Consider the following 21,704-nt stretch of genomic DNA (forward strand, 5'->3'; position numbering starts at 1 on the left):
CGAGTTGCTCCTGGGTTTTCTGTAGCTGCTGCATCATTTGTCCAATTTTGCATGATCTTTGCCGTAAGCAACAGGGCAGAAGTAAATTTGCCACATCACACTTGCCTAGACCACTCTACCCATTTCAGGGATTGCAAATTGGCTACACTCAGCTCCCACTTGTTGGGAAGCATGAATATGTGCTTGTTGTTGTTGATGTCTTTTCAGGTTGGAGACCTACTCTGTTACTAAAGTAAATAAGCAGGTACCCACACAGAAGCTCATGAATAAGGTAATCCGCAGATACGGGGTACCGGAAGTGATTGAGTCAAACAAAGGTACGCACTTCACAGGTATAATAATGCAACACATCATGTCTGCTTTGGGTATATTCCAGGCTTTTCACACACCCTACCATCCGCGGAGTAGTGGGAAAGTAGATCCAAAAGGCAATGGAGAAAATGGGCAAATTTTGAATTGAGTGTCTTTCATTAGTTTTTTCTTTTTCTCCGGAGGGTACATGCCACAGTAGCTGAGTTTGGGGAATGATTCTCTTGTTAATTTTGTCATAGGCCTCTCTAAGGAATTGTCAATAATGCATTCTGTAGTCTCTGCTTTTCTCCCAGGTCCTACAGATGAGTGTCACAATCTGAAACCAGGTGACAGGGTCTATGTGAAAAAGTTTGAGAGACAAACCCTGTTTGAATGATCCTACCAGATGTTGCTCACCACCCCAACTGCAGTCAAGCTCGAAGGAAAGCCCACTTGGATCCACACTTCGCACTGAAAAAACTAATGATCCTGCATATCCTTTACATGCTATAATGTGGTACAATTCCTCTAACACACACCTTTGACTACTGTACACTAGCCCCCTGTTACAGAACAAATTAATACAATAAAAAGTGCAATATGAAGCCTACACTGAAGGTGAGAATCCAACACCGCATCGTGCTAAGAGGGAAGTTGACGCTCCAGGTGGTAACTTTGATCCACATGTATACATAGATGTAATAGGAGTGCCAAGGGGGGTGCGAGATTAATTTAATTCTAGAGATCAGGTTAAAGCAGGTTTTGATTTCTTATTTGCTATTGTCACTGTTAATAATAATGTAGATTGGATGAATTATATCTATTACAATCAGCAGAGGTTTGTAAACTACACCAGGGATGCTTTGCAAGGGTTAGCTGACCAGTTAGGGCCCACTGCATCCATGGCGTTCCAAAATAGAGTGGCCCTGGATATGATTTTAGCAGAAAGAGGTGGGGTATGTAACTTCCTGTATGTGTATTATGCCTTTGATCAAAAAGAGTATGAGTAAGGGACTGGATAATGTGACCAAAATTTCCCTTGTTTGAAAAAGATGAAGAGCCAGTTCCAATGATGCCAACCACTACGTTACCAGAAAAATGGAGAAATGTACTAGTACTGCGCCTGTCCCGATCTCATAAGATGAACTGTCAGTGGACTTCCCATTTGCCTAGGGATAGTGCAGAAGACCTTAGGTTCCGACGAGGGCACACCCTGTGGGGTGTTAACTCGTACAGATAGAGGGTATGGATGCCCGGAAATAAGCCCAGGGAATCCATGGCCTCCTTCTGAGGTGAGGTAGGGATCCCCCCCTTTTTAGGAGTAGGGACTTACGAGCAAGTGGAGAAACCCTGACGCAAGGGAGAGGCGACCGAGGAAGAGTGCGAGGCCTGGTACTTGATCTCCATATTAAGTCTTTTAGGGGGGTTTGTGAGGGTATATGTATATATTGCCATATGTTTTTTATGCTTTATACCTATATGCAAGTTCTATTCAATTCCAAATGAGACAAAACTTAATCTGTCGCCTTACATCAGATATTCCAAAGGCCTTGCGAGACAAAGACAAAATGTATCTTAAAACCCAGCAAAGGAAGAACCAGACACAAGGACGCGTACTTGGCTGTTTTTCCAGAGGCGCCGTAGCAAGATATCAAGATGTTCAACTATGCATCTGAACTTTCACTGTCTCAGGCCGGAAATCTGGACTTCCCATATATGGTTATGAGCCCGTCGCCCATTCCTGGTGATGGGACAAAAGGGTATAAGATCTCATGTAATCTGTAATAAAGCACGGCAAAGCGCAGTCATGTCCCGTGTGAGGAACTATACCAGACCTCCATGTGTGGTGTCTCTTCTTACCGCCGGCAGCGGGGCAAGTGGGGTGGGCCTGATTGGTGCTGTACTTAGAATATTACCCTGACAATCGGATTTGTGGATTGGCATATGCTGGCAGGTCCCTGAGGACCCTCAGATTCTGGCGACTGCTTTGTATGCTGCTCTTGTTTGACTTCAGACCCTTCTCAGCTTTATCAGTCAGAGCATTATAGTACCGCTCCCTGTCTTTCTTGGCCTTTGCCCGAAACACGCCCTTCAGCCTCTTACATTCTGGTTGATCGTTTTTAGGGCAGACTTTCGCCTTCGCTTCAAGGACCTGCATAGTATCGTCCATTAGCCAGGGCTACCTACGGGGATGCCGGTATTCAAGAAAGTTTTTTGTGGCATCGCGGATAGCATCTCTTGTGACATTCCAAGCTGCCTCGGGAGATTGCCCAGAGCGTGGAACCGGTTCTTGATTGCGATGTTGTATTGACGTTTAAGCGCTGGATTTTCGCTCAGGGAGTCAACGTTTAATAAAGGTTGTGATCTGGTCTTATGGGGCGGACTGCTATTTCGGCAACAAGCAAACGGTGGTCTGTGTTTGCTGGAGCTTCTGCCCCGTGGTATATTTGACACGATTGGACAGAATTGTAATGACGAATGAGTATATGGTCCAGCTCCTTTTTTTGTACGTCCATCGTTGGATATCCAGGTAAACCTATGAATACTACGTCTCTGGAACAAGGACCCCGCCATTGCGAGGCCCATTTAGGCACAGAATGATAGCATCCAGTATGAATTTTCATTGGTTTGGCCTTTGCCAAAGGGTCCGACGTCTTCATAGCCAGGAGTTCGGGGACCTGGGTTTGCATTCAGGTCGCCGAGCACTATAAGTACATTGTGCGGAGGGAAGGACTGCACGGTAGCGGCAAGCTGGTCATAAAAGACATCTTTGTCTGCAGCTGTGTTCTTTAATTGGTGCATATGGAACAATGATGGACGTGACCGTGACGATGAACAAACCCGGCATACAGCAGACGCGCAGAGATCAAATGCCACATTACCATGGACTGATTTATGGGAGGCTGAAGGATCAGTGCCACTCCCTGGGTGTAATATGGTGGCACCATTAACATCCCACTGGTCATGATGCAGTAGATGACCTTCGGTGATGCCGGCTACAGTGATGTTCTGGCTAGTCAGTTTATTGATGAGTGCCACCTGGAAACCAGTCCTGTTCAGAGTAAGGACATTTCATGTGGCAAAGCGGGTTACTGAACGCAAGTCAGTTTTTGAGACCCGGTCATTGACCTTCGTCCCAAATTGGGCTTTTGGCTCTTTCCTTCATGCGTGCAGTGTGAAGTGCTGGTTGGCAACAGGAACTCGGGTTGTCAGGGGCTCAAACCCTGGTGCTTGAAGTGCTAGCCATTGCTTTTTGATCGGGAGTCCCTGAATACTTTGTCGCCTTGGGATAGGGGCGACGGGAAGTGCAGCAATGAGGCCCATTTCACAAGTGTATTGGTACTAAGCCCTTCACTGTTGTATGCTGTTGCTGTTTGCCTCGAAAAGAAGGTGAATCTACCTTCAGCAAGGAAGGAACCGCTGCTGTCAGGCCTTCAGCAGAGCCTCGTTAGCCAGCCATATTCGAGGTTCCTGACAGGCCTTCACGCCTACTGTAGTGGCCACCGTACTTCGCCCTGTCAGGCAGTCCCCTAGTTGACTGTTGCCCGTGTCACACAACGAGGAGGTGAGGTTAGACAAGGAGTACTAAATATATACATACACACACACACACACACACACATACTCCTTTTATGGAAGGGGTGTTACCAACAATGAGTGTATATATATATATATATATATTTTTTTTTTTTTGTTTAGAATAAGTGAGGCTTATAGTATCTAGGAAAACAGAGACAGAGTTGGAACATTTAATTTTAAAAATGTACAATATTCCCACATCAGCAACGATTTCACACATTAATTTCTCACAAAGCCTTAGATTTACAGAGTTTGGGCATAAAACGAAAAAAAAGTAATGTTTTTATTACACTCACGTCATTGACTCTATAGTATTCCTGCACCACAGCTACCGACTGGCCAAAGTTATAGTTGCAAATAAGGAAGATAGAATACCACTGCAGCGCCACCTATTGGAGGGCAGCATTTTGCCAGTCAATGTCCAAACCTTTACACAGGTTTGTAGAGCAATGACCAGGATTTGAAAACCAAGCCAGGGCCCATTCGCAGACAGCTGTTTGGGGGTTTCGCCCCTCATCGGTGTGCAGTAGGATCCTGTTCATAGTCTACATCATACGGCGCTGTGTGTCTCATCGCATGAAGTAATCGTGTCATGTGATTTACATGGATGCCCTCAGCACGTAGGCCACACAGGGCAGTTCTCTGCACTGCGGCACACTACAGACTGTACAACATTTTACCAATCACCACCCCTTCACTCCTACATGCGGATGACACAAGTTTATTGCAAATTAATGTTGCCTAGTTTTCCAGGCGCTGTAAAGAAGGCAGACATTTAGGCTAAAGACGGACATTTCTGCAGTCGGGGTTCGTTCCCATTAGCGTTGGAGGTTCCATTCTGAACGAGTTGCTGATTTCGGTTAGATAACAGGATGTAATAATGCAACAAGCAACACTAAGCTAACCGGTAAATTCTGGCAAAATGTTGCAAATCACACGGATCTTATTATAGTCAATGGGGGTCCGTCTGGCGCCACTGGGGGTCATCATAGGATGGAACTGTTCAGGGAGCAGGAAGACGGAACTCCCCAACGCTGATGTGGGCAAACCCCAAGTGCCATAACAGGAACTACTCAACTCCTGCAGTCACGTATAACGTAAGGAGGTTCATCTGGAGAAGTGCGAACGTGGGCACGGCTGCAGCGAGGGTCATCTTCTGCAGTCTCGGTGCTCTGCGCCGCACGGGAGGTTGCGCTCACATTGGCCCCTACAGCACTTGGGGTTCGTATTCAAATTTGGAGAATTAATCCATCTAAATGGAACTGCTCTGCAGTCCGTGAGGTGAACAGCTCCACCAGTTATATCTCCAGAGATACAACATATCTGTATCACACCTTACATACTGGGACAGGGGCTTTACAGCAGATAAAAGGGGGTCTCAGGACGAGGTACGCTCTGTGTCCAGAGAGACGTCAAGGCACAGCGGTTCCTTCAGTCTTGGGAGAAGGTCTGAAGTGCTGATACAATCAGTCTGCAGGGGACAAAGCAAGAAAAACAGAATTGTGAATAATTCAGATTTACCTCCAGGTCAACAGTCCCCCAAATCATATAAATGCAAAGACACAACACGGAGCAGCCATTTTATTATAAACCCCCATCTAGCAGCGGGTTGGACCGTCTTTGGCCACCAGAACCGCAGCAGTTCGTTCTGCTGCAGATTGCTGATTAAATTCTTTTGAGGGAATCCAGCCCCTGCAGACAGGAAGCTTCTTGTAGTTGCTGCAGATTAGATAGCGCTGCTGACATGTTCTGACCGGCGGACAGGAAGGAGTCAGCGAGTCATGCTTCTTGTGCCAAATTCTGCCCTTCATTGTTTGCACTCTTTTGCCCACTGAATAATAATAATAATAATCTTTATTTGTATAGCGCCAACATATTCCGCAGCGCTTACAAAGACGGGGAATACAGAAGGACAAAAGTACAAAAACTACAGAACCACAGTTACATAGTAATCAGTTGATGGAAACAGTAGGGGTGAGGGTCCTGCTCCAACGAGCTTACATACTACAAGTAATGGGGTGATACAGAAGGTAAAGGGGCTGGAAATGTACACGGTATGGCGAGGTGGAGAGTGAGGGATGCTATACACATAAACAATGGTCAGACATTTAGCTGTGTGATGGCAGAAACGGTATGACTGCAGGAGCGGTTTATGATGGCTAGCAGGGATTACAGAGGGGTTAGTTTAGGGAATGCGGTATGCCTCCCTGAAGAGGTGTGTTTTTAGAGTACGCCTGAAGTTCTGTGAGCCCTGGATTGCCCGGGTAGCCTTTGGTAGTGCGTTCAGAAAGACTGGTGCTGCTCTGGAGAAGTCTCGGAGGTGGAATTAAGAAGTTCGAATTAGAGGGGCGTGCAGTCTTGTTTCGTTAGCAGAGCAGAGGGTCCGGGCTAGGTGGTGGATTGAGATGAGAGAGGCAATGTAGGGCGGCTCGGCGCTGTGGAGAGCTTTGTGGATGAAGGTAGCGAGTTTAAATTGAATTCTGTATTTAACGGGCAGCCAGTGCAGTGACCGGCACAGGGCAGAGGCGTCCGAGTAGCGGCTGGACAGGAAGATGAGCCTGACTGCTGCATTCAGGATGGATTGGAGAGGGTAGAGACTCTTAGACACAATGGAGCTGGAACTGATCGTCTGCTGTTATACCATCTGTGCTAAGGAGTTGTGCGTTTGGACACGTTAGTTGGAACTCCAGCATTGTATTCAGCTGACTGTGCAGCCTGTTGGTCAGAATGATTCCTGACATCCTCCTCCGACCCCTTTCAGTGATGAGCTGTTTCCATCCACAGGATCCCCTTTCGTTGGATGTTTTCCTCGATCGCGCCATTCTCTGTATACCCTCCACACCGTTACATGAGAAAACCTCCCGCGGTTGGCGGTGAGACTCCGGCTAGTCTAGCACCGATGACCGGCCTTGTTGGAAGTTGCTCAGATCCCTGGATTCTCCAATCTAATGTGGATTCACACTGAAACTGATTCACGGAAAACTTGTCACGTGATTTAATGTTGCACTCCGGGGTCATGGGGAGAATGTCCGTACAGGAAAGCATTAATCGTGAGAGGGACGGAGGCTCTAATTAAGGAGCCAATCCATTTATACGTATGTACACAAACTATATCTAACATATAGGAAAATCAAAGAGGAGTGAAATTTTTTTTCTCAACTGCAACTAATTTTCTATATTTCCCATTCTGGAAGTTTTTAGCATGTTCCCCACATGTGCTGTGTGCAGGAGGTGTAGGGAGTGGAGTACCGCAGGACCTGACTGCACAATAGGTTTGTTAGTAGTCTGTAGAGTTCTCTACATGCAGTGCAATAGATTAGTAATCCAAGTTCTTTTAAATGCAGTGGATATAAACTGTGGAGCCGCTGCCCGGAGAACGGATCTGTAAGGCAGGTTCACAGTGGATATAAACTGCGGAGCCGCTGCCCGGGACGGGGCTGTAAGGCAGGCTCAAAGTGGATATAAACTGCGGAGACGCTGCCCAGGGCTGAGACAAGTCTGTAAGGCAGATTCACAGTGGATATAAACTGTGGAGCAGCTGCCCGAGACAGGGCTATAAGGCAGGCTCACAGTGGATATAAACTGCGGAGCCGCTGTCCGGGGCTGTAAGGCAGGCTCACAGTGGACATAAACTGCAGAGATGCTGCCCGGGGCTGGGACAAGTCTGTAAGGCAGGTTCACAGTGGATATAAACTGCGGAGCAGCTGCCCGAGACAGGGCTGTAAGGTAGGCTTACAGTGGATATAAACTGCGGAGCAGCTGCCCAAGACAGGGCTGTAAGGTAGGCTCACAGTGGATATAAACTGCGGAGCCGCTGTCCGAGACAGGGCTGTAAGGCAGGCTCACAGTGGACATAAACTGCAGAGACGCTGCCCATAGCCCAGGACTGGGCTGTAAGGCCTCCTTCCCACGAGCGTGACGGGCTCCGCAGCGTAATATTCCGCTGTGAAGCCCGTCACGGCGCCCCCCAGAGCCCCTATACTTACCTGCGGGAGATAGCGTGAAATCGCTTCCCCGCCCACCGCCTCGCGTCACCGCCCGTCACCGCCCACCGCCCTCGCGTCACCAGCCGTGTCACGTGCACGGCCGGCCGTGTCACGTGACGCGGCCGGACCGCGTCATTTGGCGTCATATGACGCTCGGCGGTGGGCGGGAAAGCGTTTTTTCACGCTATCTCCCGCTGGTTACAGCGGGAGATAGCGTGAATGGACGGCTTCCATTGACTGCAATGGAAGCCGTCAGTGCGTACAGCCCGTCCTCACCCGCAGAAAATAGAGCATGCTGCGGGTGAGGACGGGAGAAATCGCGGTGCGTAATTCCGCGGTGGAATTACGCATCGTGAGCATTGTGCTATTAGGTTCAATAGAACCTAATAGCTGCGGGCAACGCAGCGGATTTTCGCCGCGAATTACGCGGCGGAAATCCGTTCGTGGGAAGGAGGCCTAAGGCAGGCTCACAGCTGTTTAGCCGCAGTTCTGACCCCATCACCCTCTACGAAGGCCCAGACTCACCCATCAGGCCATTCCTAACACAATGCAGCTGTATCATGAAGGCAGCTAGGAGCTTCCCATGAAGAATTCTATTTCATTTCTAGTATTTCTGTGACCTCTCCACTTGTAATATTAGTGCTCCAAGCAAGATCAGCAGCAGACTCTGTGTAATCCTGGGTCCAGTTTTGCAAATTTTGCACCAATTTGTTGATGAAAGCTGTTCGTTTAGGGCACCCGTCACTGGGATCATGCTGACAAACCTCGGGCGGCACAGACCCGGACTGGTAGGCACATTGTGTTAAATACCGTCAGTATAAACACACTGCAAAGTCAGATATTGATTTCAATTGAAAACATCACATCCACGGTGTGTTAGTAGCAGGCGATGTCCTTCAAGGTCCCACTGGAAACAACGGGCGAGGCATTCCGAAAGAACGCACAAAGATAGAACATGCTACAATTCTTAACCCAGCAGCATCGCTGTGAAAAGTCGCCCATGTGAATAACGCCATTCAAAAGAATGAACCTCATTGTCTCGCAACGCACAAGACTGGCACCAGATTCTCATACATAGTTACATATACATAGTATGTTAGGCTGAATGAAGACAATGTCTATCTAGTTCAGCCTGTTTCAAACTCCTTGTTGGTCCAGAGGGAAGATTTGAAAAAAACAACCCCGCTGGTCACCTCATGTGCACGTAGCCTGACCTAGCAGCAAGTTTATACTGCAACGCCCAAGCATTGCAGTAACACATACATTGGTGCAATGTGCATGCCAGTCCCGGGTTCGTGCCACCTGGTGACAGGTTCCCTTCAATAGCATGTATACGGCTATAACCCTCCCACGTAAACAAGTAAACGTTACCGACCGCAGATCAGGAAGCATCTTACCCGTATTGTGCAACTTCCTAGCAAAATAGCAGAACCAGACACCCAGTAGGAGGAAGATGATGCCGAGAGTGAAACCCGAACCACACAGGCCGTACAGCAGGAGCTCCGAGGGTACCGGATACTGGGGAACTGAAAGTCAGGAAGATGGATCAATGCTCGGCCTCTATGTCTTTACATAAACCACACTTTATATTCAGGATCTGCGTTGTAGGTGTATAAAATACACTGGAGGACTGGATACTGAAAGCGGAACTAACCTCATGGAAGGTCTTCTAAAGAGAGATTTGTTAGTATATCCTGCATATATGATATGGGATCTATTGAAAATCTATTGTATATGGGCAACACTACAGCCCCACATCGATCCACCAATAGGTGATGATCGCAGCTCACCTCCTCCCCCTCCCTGCACAAGTAACAAAGCATGCCCACAGCCCTCTCCCATAGATATCAGCGAGTCGCCTCCAGGCTGCTGGCAAGCAGATCTATGAATGTTAGCAGGCAAGAACACCAAAGTGTCTCACTCTCTGGTTGTAATTGTTAAGCAGATTCTATATTATAAAGACGGTCCCTTGAACTACAGTGTAAGGATGTGTGGCGCCCCCAGCAGGTGCAGGAGCCCGGTCACTACAGGCCCGTTGTCTCGGGGTACTGGATGACCGCTTTATCCTGACTTTACAGGCCTTGTTTAACTGACACAGCGTTACACTCTCCCCTTTGGTGACGCCATCGGCACGGACAAGTTGTAACAAGTTCTCTGCTGTTGTCAGATGTTGTTTGGTCATGGAGGAGAAGAATATTCTGCATTTTACTGCTTCACTGCAACTCATAAGCTGTGAAGAACGCAGTGAACGGTGACATATATGGAATTTAACACCAACGTTTCTTAATCAATATCAACACAATTCAATTCTAGCGGTCTACGATGGCCACCTACCTACCTAATGCCCACTGGGCACAGCTCAGTAATGATCACATGAGCGTCCCCAGCCAATCAGAGAGCAAGTAGAGTACACTACTAGTCTAACACTACTAAAGTACTGCAGGGATTAGAGAGTCTAAACATCGCATTATCCATCTTGGATGGCCGAAAAAAATGGACCCAGAACTGGAGGATAAGAGGGCCGGTGAAGAACAACTGTGTTTAATAAGCCCCTTCCTCTCCGGTTCTGGGACAGCATCTTATCCTGAAACAGAAGGGTCACTTCAAGTAATCTAATGGTTAGTAAAAGGCTTTAAAGAACCCAGTGCTCCAGAAGTTCCGGGTAAGCTGTCTTAGGGCTGCGGCACATAGATGTAAAGGGAGCCCGTCGTCCACTATAAACCAAGTTATGGCGCTACAGTTTAGGTTAGAGGAGTCCGGGGAGCCCCTGTCCATACTCACCCGGTCCTGCGGTGTCCCCCGGCAGTCTGCACACTTTCATTCATCTCTATGAAGAGTTCCGCTGGTTGCGCATGGACTGACTTCACCAGGAGACACCGCAGCAAAGGGAACCAGGAGAGGATGAGAAGAGGGTCCCAGACTCCACATCCGCTGAACTACAAGCACCAAAACTCAGTTTATATAGTGCTAACAGCTGATGACAGATTCCCTGTAAATGGCATCTGTCCCACTGAACATGGGGTCTATGAGCTTTAGAATGGGAGGAGCTGAACAGATTGCTACATAGTTTGTGAGAAAAGATTCAGTATGCTTAAGAGTCCAGTGGGCAGTGCTAGCAGTGATTGCCAGCATTCTCTGTATGCACATTTACACAAGGAAGGCTGTCAATCACTGATAGCACCGCCCACTCGACTCCTAGGACCGCCCACTGGACTCCTAGGTAAAGACAGCAGAGATTGAAATTAATGAATTACTAGTTATATTGAATATTTGCTCACAAAACTACATATCAGTCCGCTCAACTCCTCCTGGTCTATACCATCATACCTGCAGCTTGGACACCATACTCAACATGAAAAGTTACATTTAAGGAGTTTTCTAAAACCTATCTTTAGAGTCTTATGTGATCAGTGGGAGTCTGGTCCTCAACTATCAGCCGAGCAAAGCACCACAGCTCATCCGTAAGTCTGGCCACACCGACTACTGCCAATCATCTTCATGTAAGTGAGTACACCAGTGCGAACACAGCTTAATGACTAGGAGGTTGTTCACATCACATTTGGAGTCTAGCTTAGGGGGATATTTTGGGAGGATCTCTCGACAAACACCTCTGATGAAAAACTGAGAGGTACTTACTGCATAGGCATACGGCATATGGTATACCATTGTAGACTGTGCTATTCCACGCCACTAAAACGTATACCAGCCCAACTGAGGCCAAGCAGATACTCTTCTGGCCTCCATTGTGTTAATAGAACCCACTGAATGCATTTTGTGTATATGTCAGGACCTTTCCCACCGTATACAGCAAGGCTCCAAACATGATGGCAACAGAGCCTTAATGAGAAATGTACGGGACTCGTTATTTGTTTCAAGATTGGTGGAATTAAAGGGATTGTCTAAAAAACTACCATCATCTGCGGCCTCTCAGAAACCCATCCAACAATGTAACTAGAGGAGACTTAGAGGGGCGAGGGGACGGAGCCACGTTGCAGCTGCCTCTGAGTTTAGAGCGGGGAGGCCAGCCAACTTATTCTCTGCCCGTATATAATTTTGCAGTCCCACAAAACCGCCCCTCTACACCTGTAATAAGGTACTTACTCCAGTACGCTACAATGGTTCTGTCATCTCCTGCCACTTGGACCTCACAGGAGAAGAAGTCATTGTGGTAGGCAGTGACATTGAGGTAGGAGAACGCCTGGAAGGTCAGATCCTCCATAGCAACATACTTATAGGAGTCCAACGCAGTAGTTAGGATCTGGCCCCCCTTCTTCCAGGTGATGTTGAGGGCCGGCGGATAGACGTCACTGATGGCGCAGATCAGTGTGTTCGGCACCCCCAGCCTGAGAGGACGTGCGGTGAAGACGGTTACATGCGTATTACCTAGAAGGAGGAGCACAAAAACACTTTCATCTGGGTCCCGAGGATGTAAAACCCTGAGGGACCCGGCTCACATAGAAGTCATATGCCAAACCTCATAGGGGTTTTACAGGACAAAACCTCCGGATGACCTATCCTCAGGGAGGTCACTAAAAGCAGATCGGCAGTGGTCTGACTCTTGGGACCCGCAAGATGGTGGACTAGAATGAACTGCAGATGACTGCAACTGGTACAATGCCGCCCCTTAGAGCAGTGGCTTGGCTCGGCAGTGCAGCCCTCTCCCCATTCACTTCAGTGGGTATTTACCCACATGACTGCTGCAGCCAATGACAGGCCGAGCAGCGAATCATCATCAGTGACTACTGCCAGGAAGTCACCAGGAAAAGAAGACCCCGTGATGCCATGGAGCACCACGATAAATAAGTTATAAAAATTACATTGGGCAACAAATTTTAAAAACATTTCTTTAACTGAAAGAAACTAATACGTTTTTGTAAAATTAAAACCTGCTGATTCCACTGGTAAAACTGAAAAACAGCAGCACATCTCATTTTCAAGTTATTTAAAGGGGTTGTCCCGAGGCAGCAAGTGGGTCTGTACACTTCTGCATGGCCATAATAATGCACTTTGTAATGTACATTGTGCATTAATTATGAGCCATGCAGAAGTTATAAAAAGTTTTATACTTACCTGTTCCGTTGCTGGCGTCCTCGTCTCCATGGTGCCGACTAATTTTCGCCCTCCGATGGCCAAATTAGCCGCGCTTGCGCAGTCCGGGTCTTCTGCAGTCTTCTATGGGGCTCCGTGTAGCTCCGCCCCGTCACGTGCCGATTCCAGCCAATCAGGAGGCTGGAATCGGCAATGGACCGCACAGAAGAGCTGCGGTCCACGGAGGAAGAGGCCATCTTCAGCGGTGAGTAGAGAAGTCACCGGAGCGCGGGGATTCAGGTAAGCGCTCCGGTGAGCTTTCTTTACCTCCCTGCATCGGGGTTGTCTCGCGCCGAACGGGGGGGGGGTTGAAAAAAAAAAAAACCCGTTTCGGCGCGGGACAACCCCTTTAACTCCTTAGTGACCAAGCTTTTTATTTTTTTTAAAATTCGTAACACCTTTATTTATCCATCGACATCGCTGTATGAGGGCTTGCTGTTTTTTGCGGGACAAATTGCATTTTTCAATGGTGCTATTTAATGTATCATATAATGTACTGAAAAACGTAATAAAAGTTCAAAGTGGAGTAAAATGGAAAAAAAAAAAGAAAAAGAAAATTCCATCTTCCGGTGTGTCTTGTTTCTACGACGCACAAACTACAACAAAAATGACACGATAACTTATTCAGTGGGTCAGCACGATTACTATAATAGCAAGCCTATATAGTTTTGTTTTTTTTGCTGTACTACTTTTATTTTTCAAAAACATTTAATTTTTTAAAAGTTATTTTCTGCAGCCATCTTCTGCATGCAATAACTTTATTATTTTTTGGTCCACATAGTTCTGCAAGGGCTCATTTCTTGCGGGACCAAAAAAAAGCGCATTTCTGGCGGTAAAAATTTTTTTTTCTGACGACGACCACTGTGCCAGGTAAATAATGCATTACTTTGATAGATCGGAGTTTTACGGGCGCAGCGATACCAAATATGTATTTTTGTTTTATGATTTTGATTCTTTTATTTAGTCTAACCAATGACCTGTAAAGACACAGTTCATTACACTGCGCAACACAAAAGAATCAAAATCATTAAAAAAATACATATTTGGTATCGCTGCGTCCGTAAAAGTCCGATCTATCAAAGTAATGCATTATTTACCCGCACGGTGAACATCATCCGAAAAGAAATTAAGAACACCAGAAATGCGCATTTTTGGTCATTTTGTCTCTAAGAAAAAATGCAATAAAAAGTGATCAAAAAGTCTTATTTATTCTAAAATGGCGTATAAGGTGACAGTTGGGGGGTCGTCTTATACGCCCCGTCGCCTTATACGCCGGTATATATTTTTATTGTAACACATTTCTGGATGAATTGCAGGGAAGGGCTTATATATTTAAGCCCTTCCCGACAATTCATCCCGCGATCGCCGGCAGCCCATTGCTTTCAGTGGAACCTGCTGTATTGCCGTCTCCATTGAATTCAATGGGCAAACATCGTTCTTCTCTGCCACAGCTGTTACAGCTATGGCAGAGGAGAACGATCTTTACGCTGACAGTGCGGGGGGGGGGGGGGGCACTCTTGCCGCTATTGTGGCTTAATAGTGGGACCTGGGAACTTGAGATGCAGCCCAACATGTAGCCCCTCGCCTGCCCTATCCGTTGCTGTGTCGTTCCCATCACTTTCTTGAATTGCCCAGATTTTCACAAACGAAAACCTTAGCGAGCATCGGCGAAATACAAAAATGCTCGGGTCGCCCATTGACTTCAATGGGGTTCGTTACTCGAAACGAACCCTCGAGCATTGCGAAAAGTTCGTCCCGAGTAACGAGCACCCGAGCATTTTGGTGCTCGCTCATCTCTAGTACCAACACAACTACAGGACGTCCCGCAAGAAATGAGCCCTCGCACAACTGTGTGGATGGAAAAATAAAAAGGTTATTGCGCGCAGAGGATGGCGGCAGAAAATATATAAATAGTAAATAAAGGAGAGGGGTTAAATAACTTGAAAATGAGACGCACTGTTATTATTCAGTGTTACCAGCGGAATCAGCAGGTTTTCATTTTACAGAAACATATCAGTTACTTTGTTATGAAAATTTAAAAAAAAATTGTTGCAGTGTTATCTATCGTTTGGGAGGATAATAGTGTAAAAATAAAATAAGCCAGAAAACCCCTGAAACAGCTCAGCTGGGCTAAAATATGGAGGGTCAGTTAGTTATTCCCACAGTACACTACTCTCTGCAGACTCTGAACTTGCAAGGAATGTTGGGAAATATCAGCTCTGAAATCTGCAGAATAGTGAGTGCAGCTCTAGAGTATGTCACCCAGGGTCAGTACAGGATAAATAATGCATGTACACAGTGACTCCACCAACAGAATAGTGAGTGCAGCTCTGGAGTATAATACAGAATGTAACTCAGGATCAGTACAGGATGTAACTCAGGATCAGTACAAGAGAAGTAATGTATGTACACAGTGACTCCATCAGCAGAATAGTGAGTGCAGCTCTGGAGTATAATACAGGATGTAACTCAGGATCAGTACAAGATAAGTAATGTATGTACACAGTGACTCCATCAGCAGAATAGTGAGTGCAGCTCTGGAGTATAATACAGGATGTAACTCAGAATCACTTCAGGATAAGTAATGTATGTACACAGTGACTCCATCAGCAGAATAATGAGTGCAGCTCTGGAGTATAATACAGGATGTAACTCAGAATCACTTCAGGATAAGTAATGCATGTACACTGTGACTGCACCAGCAGAATAGTGAGTGCAGCTCTGGGGAATAAAACAGGATATAAGTTAGGATCTGTGCTATATAAGTAATTAAATAAATTTACAAAGTGACAACTTTCAAATAGACACCAGACCTAAATTAGAAAATGATGTGATAAAGTGAAATATAGGTTTCGTCTCTGCACAGAAGTCAATAGAAATGTAAAAACTGCAAGGTTTGAGTGAAATTTCTATTGAAAACACACAAAAAAATGAAAACATTGTTTCCTACAGTATTATAAATTACATGTAAGTCAAAAGAGTTGAGAAATAGGACACAAAAAAACCCACCAAACCCCTGCACCCCTCCATTACACACCCCAGCTGCAGGCTACTAGGCCACAGTCCACTATCTGCACAGGCGGGTCTGAAGGGACCTGCTGAGCTTCACAGGGACTTTGGTCTTCTTGAACTAAAAGATCTTTGAGGACCCCCGCAAACTGACCCTCAAGACTCCTTATGTAATTTGCAAATGTAAAAGAACCTTTCAATATCTTACCTCTGGCCTCAGGCATGATGTTTACAAGTGCGTTTGTCAACGCCTGTCTAAACCGGTGACACAGCGACACATGGGATTGTACCGTCGAGGGGTCCGGGAACGCCAGGCCGCGCCACTTGTCGAAGTCGTTGATCCAGGGAGACGTGGAGTTATCAGTAAAGTTATAGCTGAACATCTGATCTTCGTTAAAGATCTTTAGGAGCCCTGACTGCGGCTCAGAGGGCTGGCAGAACAACACCTGGCTCAGAGAATAGGGGTCATCTGAAAAACAGAATGTAAAGATGGAGGCCAGCAGTGAGGAGGGGGTCTAAAACCGCGTGCGAGAAGCTCCAGGTTGATGAGACGCTTCACGGGGTGATGACCGCAGTGCTTGCCTGCCAACAGCAGTGGAGCCACAACCGCGTCCCGACTCTCATTCACAGTCCTGGAAGTGACACATTTAGCTGTTTAACAGCTCAGAGCCCCTTGCGGTCGCTACAACGCTGTCCGATGAAGCATCACTGTGTGACATCTATGTCTGTCACCAGACCAGTATCTGTAAAGGTCCATTTACACTGGACAAATGTTGGGCAAACTATGCCCGACACTCGTCCCTGGGTTTCCTCGCTCACTTGCTCCTGCATGGGAGCTAGTAGTGCTGGCTTGCTCACTACTGAACGGCTGCTATTTAAACTGAGTGATGAGCTGATCGTCCATCGTTTATGCTGCATAAAGCTCATCGCTCAGTTTAACCCCTTAGTGACGAAGCCTGTTTGCGCCTTAGTGACGGAGCCAAATTTTGGAAATCTGACATGCGTCGTTCAACGTAGCATAACTCCGTAAAGGCTTTACATATCCCAGTGATTCTGACATTGTTTATTCGCCACATGTTGTACTTCATTTTGGTTGTAAAAAGAGACCGATATAATTTGTGTATATTTATTAAAAGCGCCAAAATTGGGAAAATTTTGAAAAAATTGTCATTTTTTCACATTTTCAACTGTAATATCTCAAATATGTCCAAACATACTGTACAATTTTTTTATAAGATATATATTTCCATCTGTTTACTTTATTCTGAATGCACAATTGAAAAACTTTTGTGTTTTTTTAACCATTTAGAGGACATACAAATTTAACATTACTTTTCAGCATTTTGAGGAACACTTTGTTTTCGTACACCAAGCCAAGTTTGCAAAGGCTCATTAGTGTCAGAATAATAGATACCCCCCCAAATGACCCCATTTTAAAAACGACACCTCTTAATGTATCCACTGAGGGGTGTCATGAGTATTTTAACCCCACGGTTTTTTTTCAGGAATTAATTAAATTTAGAGGAGAAAAAATAAAATTTCATATTTTTGCAAATATGTCATTTTAAAGACATATTTTTTTCCTATAGTGCCCATGAAATTGAGGATTTACACCCCAAAATGGATACCCACGTTTCTCCCGTGTTCAGAAACATACCCATTGTGGCCCTAATCTTATGTCTGGATGCACAACGGGACCCAAAATGAAAGGAGTAGTCGGTGTCTTTCAGAACAAATTTTGCTTGAAGGCGTTTTAGGCCCCATAGCACCTTTGTAGAGCTCTTGAGCGGCCAAAACCAAAGAGAACCCCCACAAATGACCCCATTTTGAAAACTAGACCCCTCAACGAATTTATCTAGGGGTGTACTGCCCATTTTGACCCAATAGTTTTTGAATGAATGGCAATTCTGTCATTTTAAAAACTGCTTTATTTGTACAGCACACACATGAATGAAGATTTGCACCCCAAAATAGATACCCCTGTTTGTCTCGTGTTCAGAGACATACCCATTGTGGCCCTAATCTTATGTCTGGATGCACAACGGGGCCCAAAATGAAAGGAGTAGTCAGTGGCTTTCAGAACAGAAATTTAGCATGAAGGTGATTTAGGCCCCATAGCACACTTGTGGAGCCCTTGAGCGGCCAAAACGACAGAGAACCCCAACAAATGACCCCTAATGAATTTATCTAGGGGGTGTACTGTGTATTTTTACACTACAATTTTTGAATAAATCTAAGCAAAGCAGTAGGAAAAAAATTACAATTTTCATTTTTTTGGCAGTTGTATCAATTTAAAAACTGTTTTTTTTGTACAGCACATGTATAAATGAAGACTTTCACCCCAAAATGGATACCCCTGTTTGTCCCGTGTTCAGAACCATAACCATTGTGGCCCTAATCTACTTAAAGGACACATGGCTAGGCCTATAATGGAAGGAGCACCCGTTGGATTTCAGGGTACAACGGAATAAATTTCAGGCCCCATCGCCCACTTATAGAGCCATTGAGCGGCCAAAACGATAAAGAACCCCCATAAATGACCCCATTTTAAAAACTAGACCCCTTAACAAATTCATCTAGCGGTGTACTGCATATTTTGACCCCACAGTATTTGAATAAATCTAAGCAAAGCAGAAGGAAAAAAATTACGATTTTCTTTTTTTAGGCAATTTCGTCAATTTAAAAACTGTTTTTTTTGTACAGTGTACATAGGAATGAAGACCTTCACCCCAAAATGGATACCTCCGTTTGTCCCGTGTTCAAAAACATACCCATTGTGGCCCTAATCTACTTACAGGACACATGGCTAGGCTCATAATGGAGGGAATGCCCGCTGGATTGCAGGGCACAACTGAATAAATTACAGGCCCCATTGCCCACTTGTACGGAATAAAAATTGACACCTTAAAAAAATATCCCCCCCCCCACAAACACTCACACACTCTGCACCCTTTTCGGCATTCCCTAAATCTTAGATAAAAGTAATAATGTGAACTGTGTAGTATTTCCAAAGACAGGGGTAATTACGGAGGCTGGTTGGGATGGGCACATGGGGCAATAGAACCGGTATCCCCCCTCCTCTCATGCTTTTTGGGGGTATTTCTTGACCTCAGCGGAGGGTATGGGGTGTAAAAAGTGGCGCTCTGTGAGTCTCCGTAAGCTTGCGGAGGTGCGGCAGTCTCACACAGAAGACGCTCAACAAGCTGCTCCTGGAACTGCAGGAAAGCGAGCGTTCCCGGGGCTTCTTGTAAAATACGTATCACAGGTAGCGGTCTGAATAACGCCGGGCTCACGCAGCCGTAGGTGGAATCCACTTGCGGAGGCCCGCAGCGGATCCCAGCTGTGAGCCCGGCTGTGACCCTGCGTTCGGCCGCGTAATGTACTGCGCATAACTGCCTACTCACACAGGCGGTCATGCGCAGTACTTTTTTTTTTGCTTGCATCTCCCGCACCGGCGCTTAGCGAGGACACGGGTACCCGCAGCCCATATACAATGTAGTAAGGTATGGGCTGCGGGTATATCCACGACCATGGAGCACAATAGGCTCTATGCTGCGGATATCCACAGTAAAATAGAACCTGCTGCGTTCTCTTTTCTGCGAGTGGATTACACAATTCCAACCCGCTAATGTGAGCGGAATCGTGTAATCCAATGCGATTGATCTGCATATTACCGCGGATCAGACGCATGCGGAATCCGTAATTCCTATCCGGTCATGTGAGACTGGCCTATGTTAGAGTGCTACCTTTTTATTACGTGACCGGGGACCGCTCAACGAGGCCACCCGTCACTGCTCCAGGCTCTCGGCAACCGTTGGTCGCTGGGAGCAAGGAGATTTTAAGTTTCCTGGGCTCCCCGACTCCTGCGCATGTGTCCGGTGTTTTGCTGGCGGTCGCATGTGCAGAATCCGGGAAAGTTCACGGAGGAAGATCGCGTCGGGGTTCAAATACGGAGGCCTCCGGTAAAAAGTTTCATCTCCTCTCACCGATCGCATCAGTGAGGGGAGATGAACCTTCACCTTTTTTTTTACTTTTACGTGATCGCCACTATCCATTGGATAACTGCGAACACGTGACCAGGAACCGCTCACCGCGGCCCCCCGTGAAATCTCCAGGCTCTCGGCTAAGTTTTGTAGCCAGGAGCAGGGAGATTTTAAATTATCACAGCTTTTGCGCATGCGCCTGCCATTGTGGCGACGGCGGCGTGTGCAGAAGCTGGGGTAAGGTCCGCGGATAAATCCGTGGGCCTTAGGTACGTCATTTCATCCTCCCTCACAGATATGTTCCGTGGGGGGAGATGAAATGCAAGCTTTTTTAACTTTTTAAAACTTTTTTTTTTTTTTACTTTTTACACTTTTTTTTTTTTACTTTTCACACTTTTTTTTTACTTTACATGATCACTGTCATCCATTGTATGACAGTGATCATGTCCCTGGTGACATCTTTTTGCTCCTGGCTACACATGGCAGCCTGGAGCAGAGGGATTTAAAATTTCCTGGGGCTCGAGCCCCTCTGTGCACGCGCCCGATGTCAATCATCGGGCGCGCATGCGCAGACGGGCACTTTGGGTCCCGGGACATCGCAAAGGATCCGATCCATGAGGGGAGGTGAAACTTTCCTTTTTTAAACTTTTTTAAACTTTTTCGTGATCGCCACTATCCAGTGGATAGCGGCGATCGCATGCCCGGGCACACCTACTGGTTCCCGGCTACCGTCAGGAGCCGGGAGCCAGGAGTTTTTAAATTTGCCGGGGGCGCCCGGGCTTCTGCGCGTGACGTCATCGTCTGGTGCGCATGCGCAGAAGGCCAGCGGCGGGTCCGGGAGGACCAGATCTTCAGCGGGCAGCGGGTAGAAGGCGGGTGAGTATTTTCAGCTGCCCTGATGGATCCGATCCATCAGGGCAGCTGAATATCTAACTTTTTTCACAGTTTTATTTACTTTTTTGCGATCGGCGCTATCCATCGGATAAGGCCGATCGCAATACCGGGGGGGGGGGGGGGGGGACTGCCCGCATCCTGGGATGACAGCTCCATGCTGTCGGCTATCTGCGGGCACTGACAGCATGGAGCTGTCACGTCCTCAGGCAAGTGGGCATTAATCCAAAGAGGATGCATAAAACTACGTCCTCTAGGATTAAAGCCCACTTGCTGAGGACGTAGTTTCCCGATGGGGCAGTCGTTAAGGGGATAAACAGCGGACGTTTAGTAGAATCATAGAATGGCAGAGTTGGAAGGGACCTCCAGGGTCATCGGGTCCGACCCCCTGCTCAGTGCAGGATCCACCATATCATCCCAGACAGATATTTGTCCAGCATTTGTTTGAACACTTCCATTGAAGGAGAACCCTCCAGCTCCCATGGTAACCTGTTCCACTCATTGATCCCCTCATTGTCTAATATCTAATCTGTGTCTCCTTCCTCACGGTTTCATCCCATTGCTTCTACTCTTTCCTTGTGCAGATGAGAAAAGGGCTGATCCTTCCGCACTGTTACAGACCTTCAGATATTTGCAGACCACTATTAAGTCTCCTCTCAGCCTTCGCTTTTGAACGGCGGCTGTGTTATGTGAATGGAGGGGGGCGGGGAAGCGAGAGGAGACAAATCCCCTGCACTGCCCCGCCCCCTGCTGGCCGTTCCGTGAACCTTTGTGCTCTGCTAGCTCCCGTACAGGAGCACGGGAGCGAGGAAACACAGGAACTAGTGTCGGGCATCGCTTGCCCGACATTCATCCCATGTAAATGGACCCTAAGAGG

General features: G+C 46.8%; 1 protein-coding gene across 2 annotated transcripts in view; it reads right to left on the bottom strand.

The window, feature by feature from the left end:
- Nucleotides 1–4,026: 4,026 nt before the first annotated feature.
- The window catches only part of LOC136580602 (class II histocompatibility antigen, M alpha chain-like), a 77,275-nt gene continuing 59,597 nt past the window's right edge, over nt 4,027–21,704 (bottom strand). For both annotated transcript variants that reach the window (XM_066581278.1, XM_066581276.1), the window contains 4 exons: nt 16,162–16,422; nt 11,958–12,239; nt 9,254–9,382; nt 4,027–5,341 (listed from right to left, as the gene is read on the bottom strand). In XM_066581278.1, coding sequence (XP_066437375.1) covers nt 5,337–5,341; nt 9,254–9,382; nt 11,958–12,239; nt 16,162–16,336 — 591 coding nt within the window. In that variant the 5' untranslated portion in view covers nt 16,337–16,422 and the 3' untranslated portion in view covers nt 4,027–5,336. The remainder of the gene's footprint in view (nt 5,342–9,253; nt 9,383–11,957; nt 12,240–16,161; nt 16,423–21,704) is intronic.

The sequence above is a fragment of the Eleutherodactylus coqui genome, chromosome 10 (assembly GCF_035609145.1).
Source record: "Eleutherodactylus coqui strain aEleCoq1 chromosome 10, aEleCoq1.hap1, whole genome shotgun sequence".
NCBI classification, from domain to species: Eukaryota; Metazoa; Chordata; class Amphibia; order Anura; family Eleutherodactylidae; genus Eleutherodactylus; species Eleutherodactylus coqui.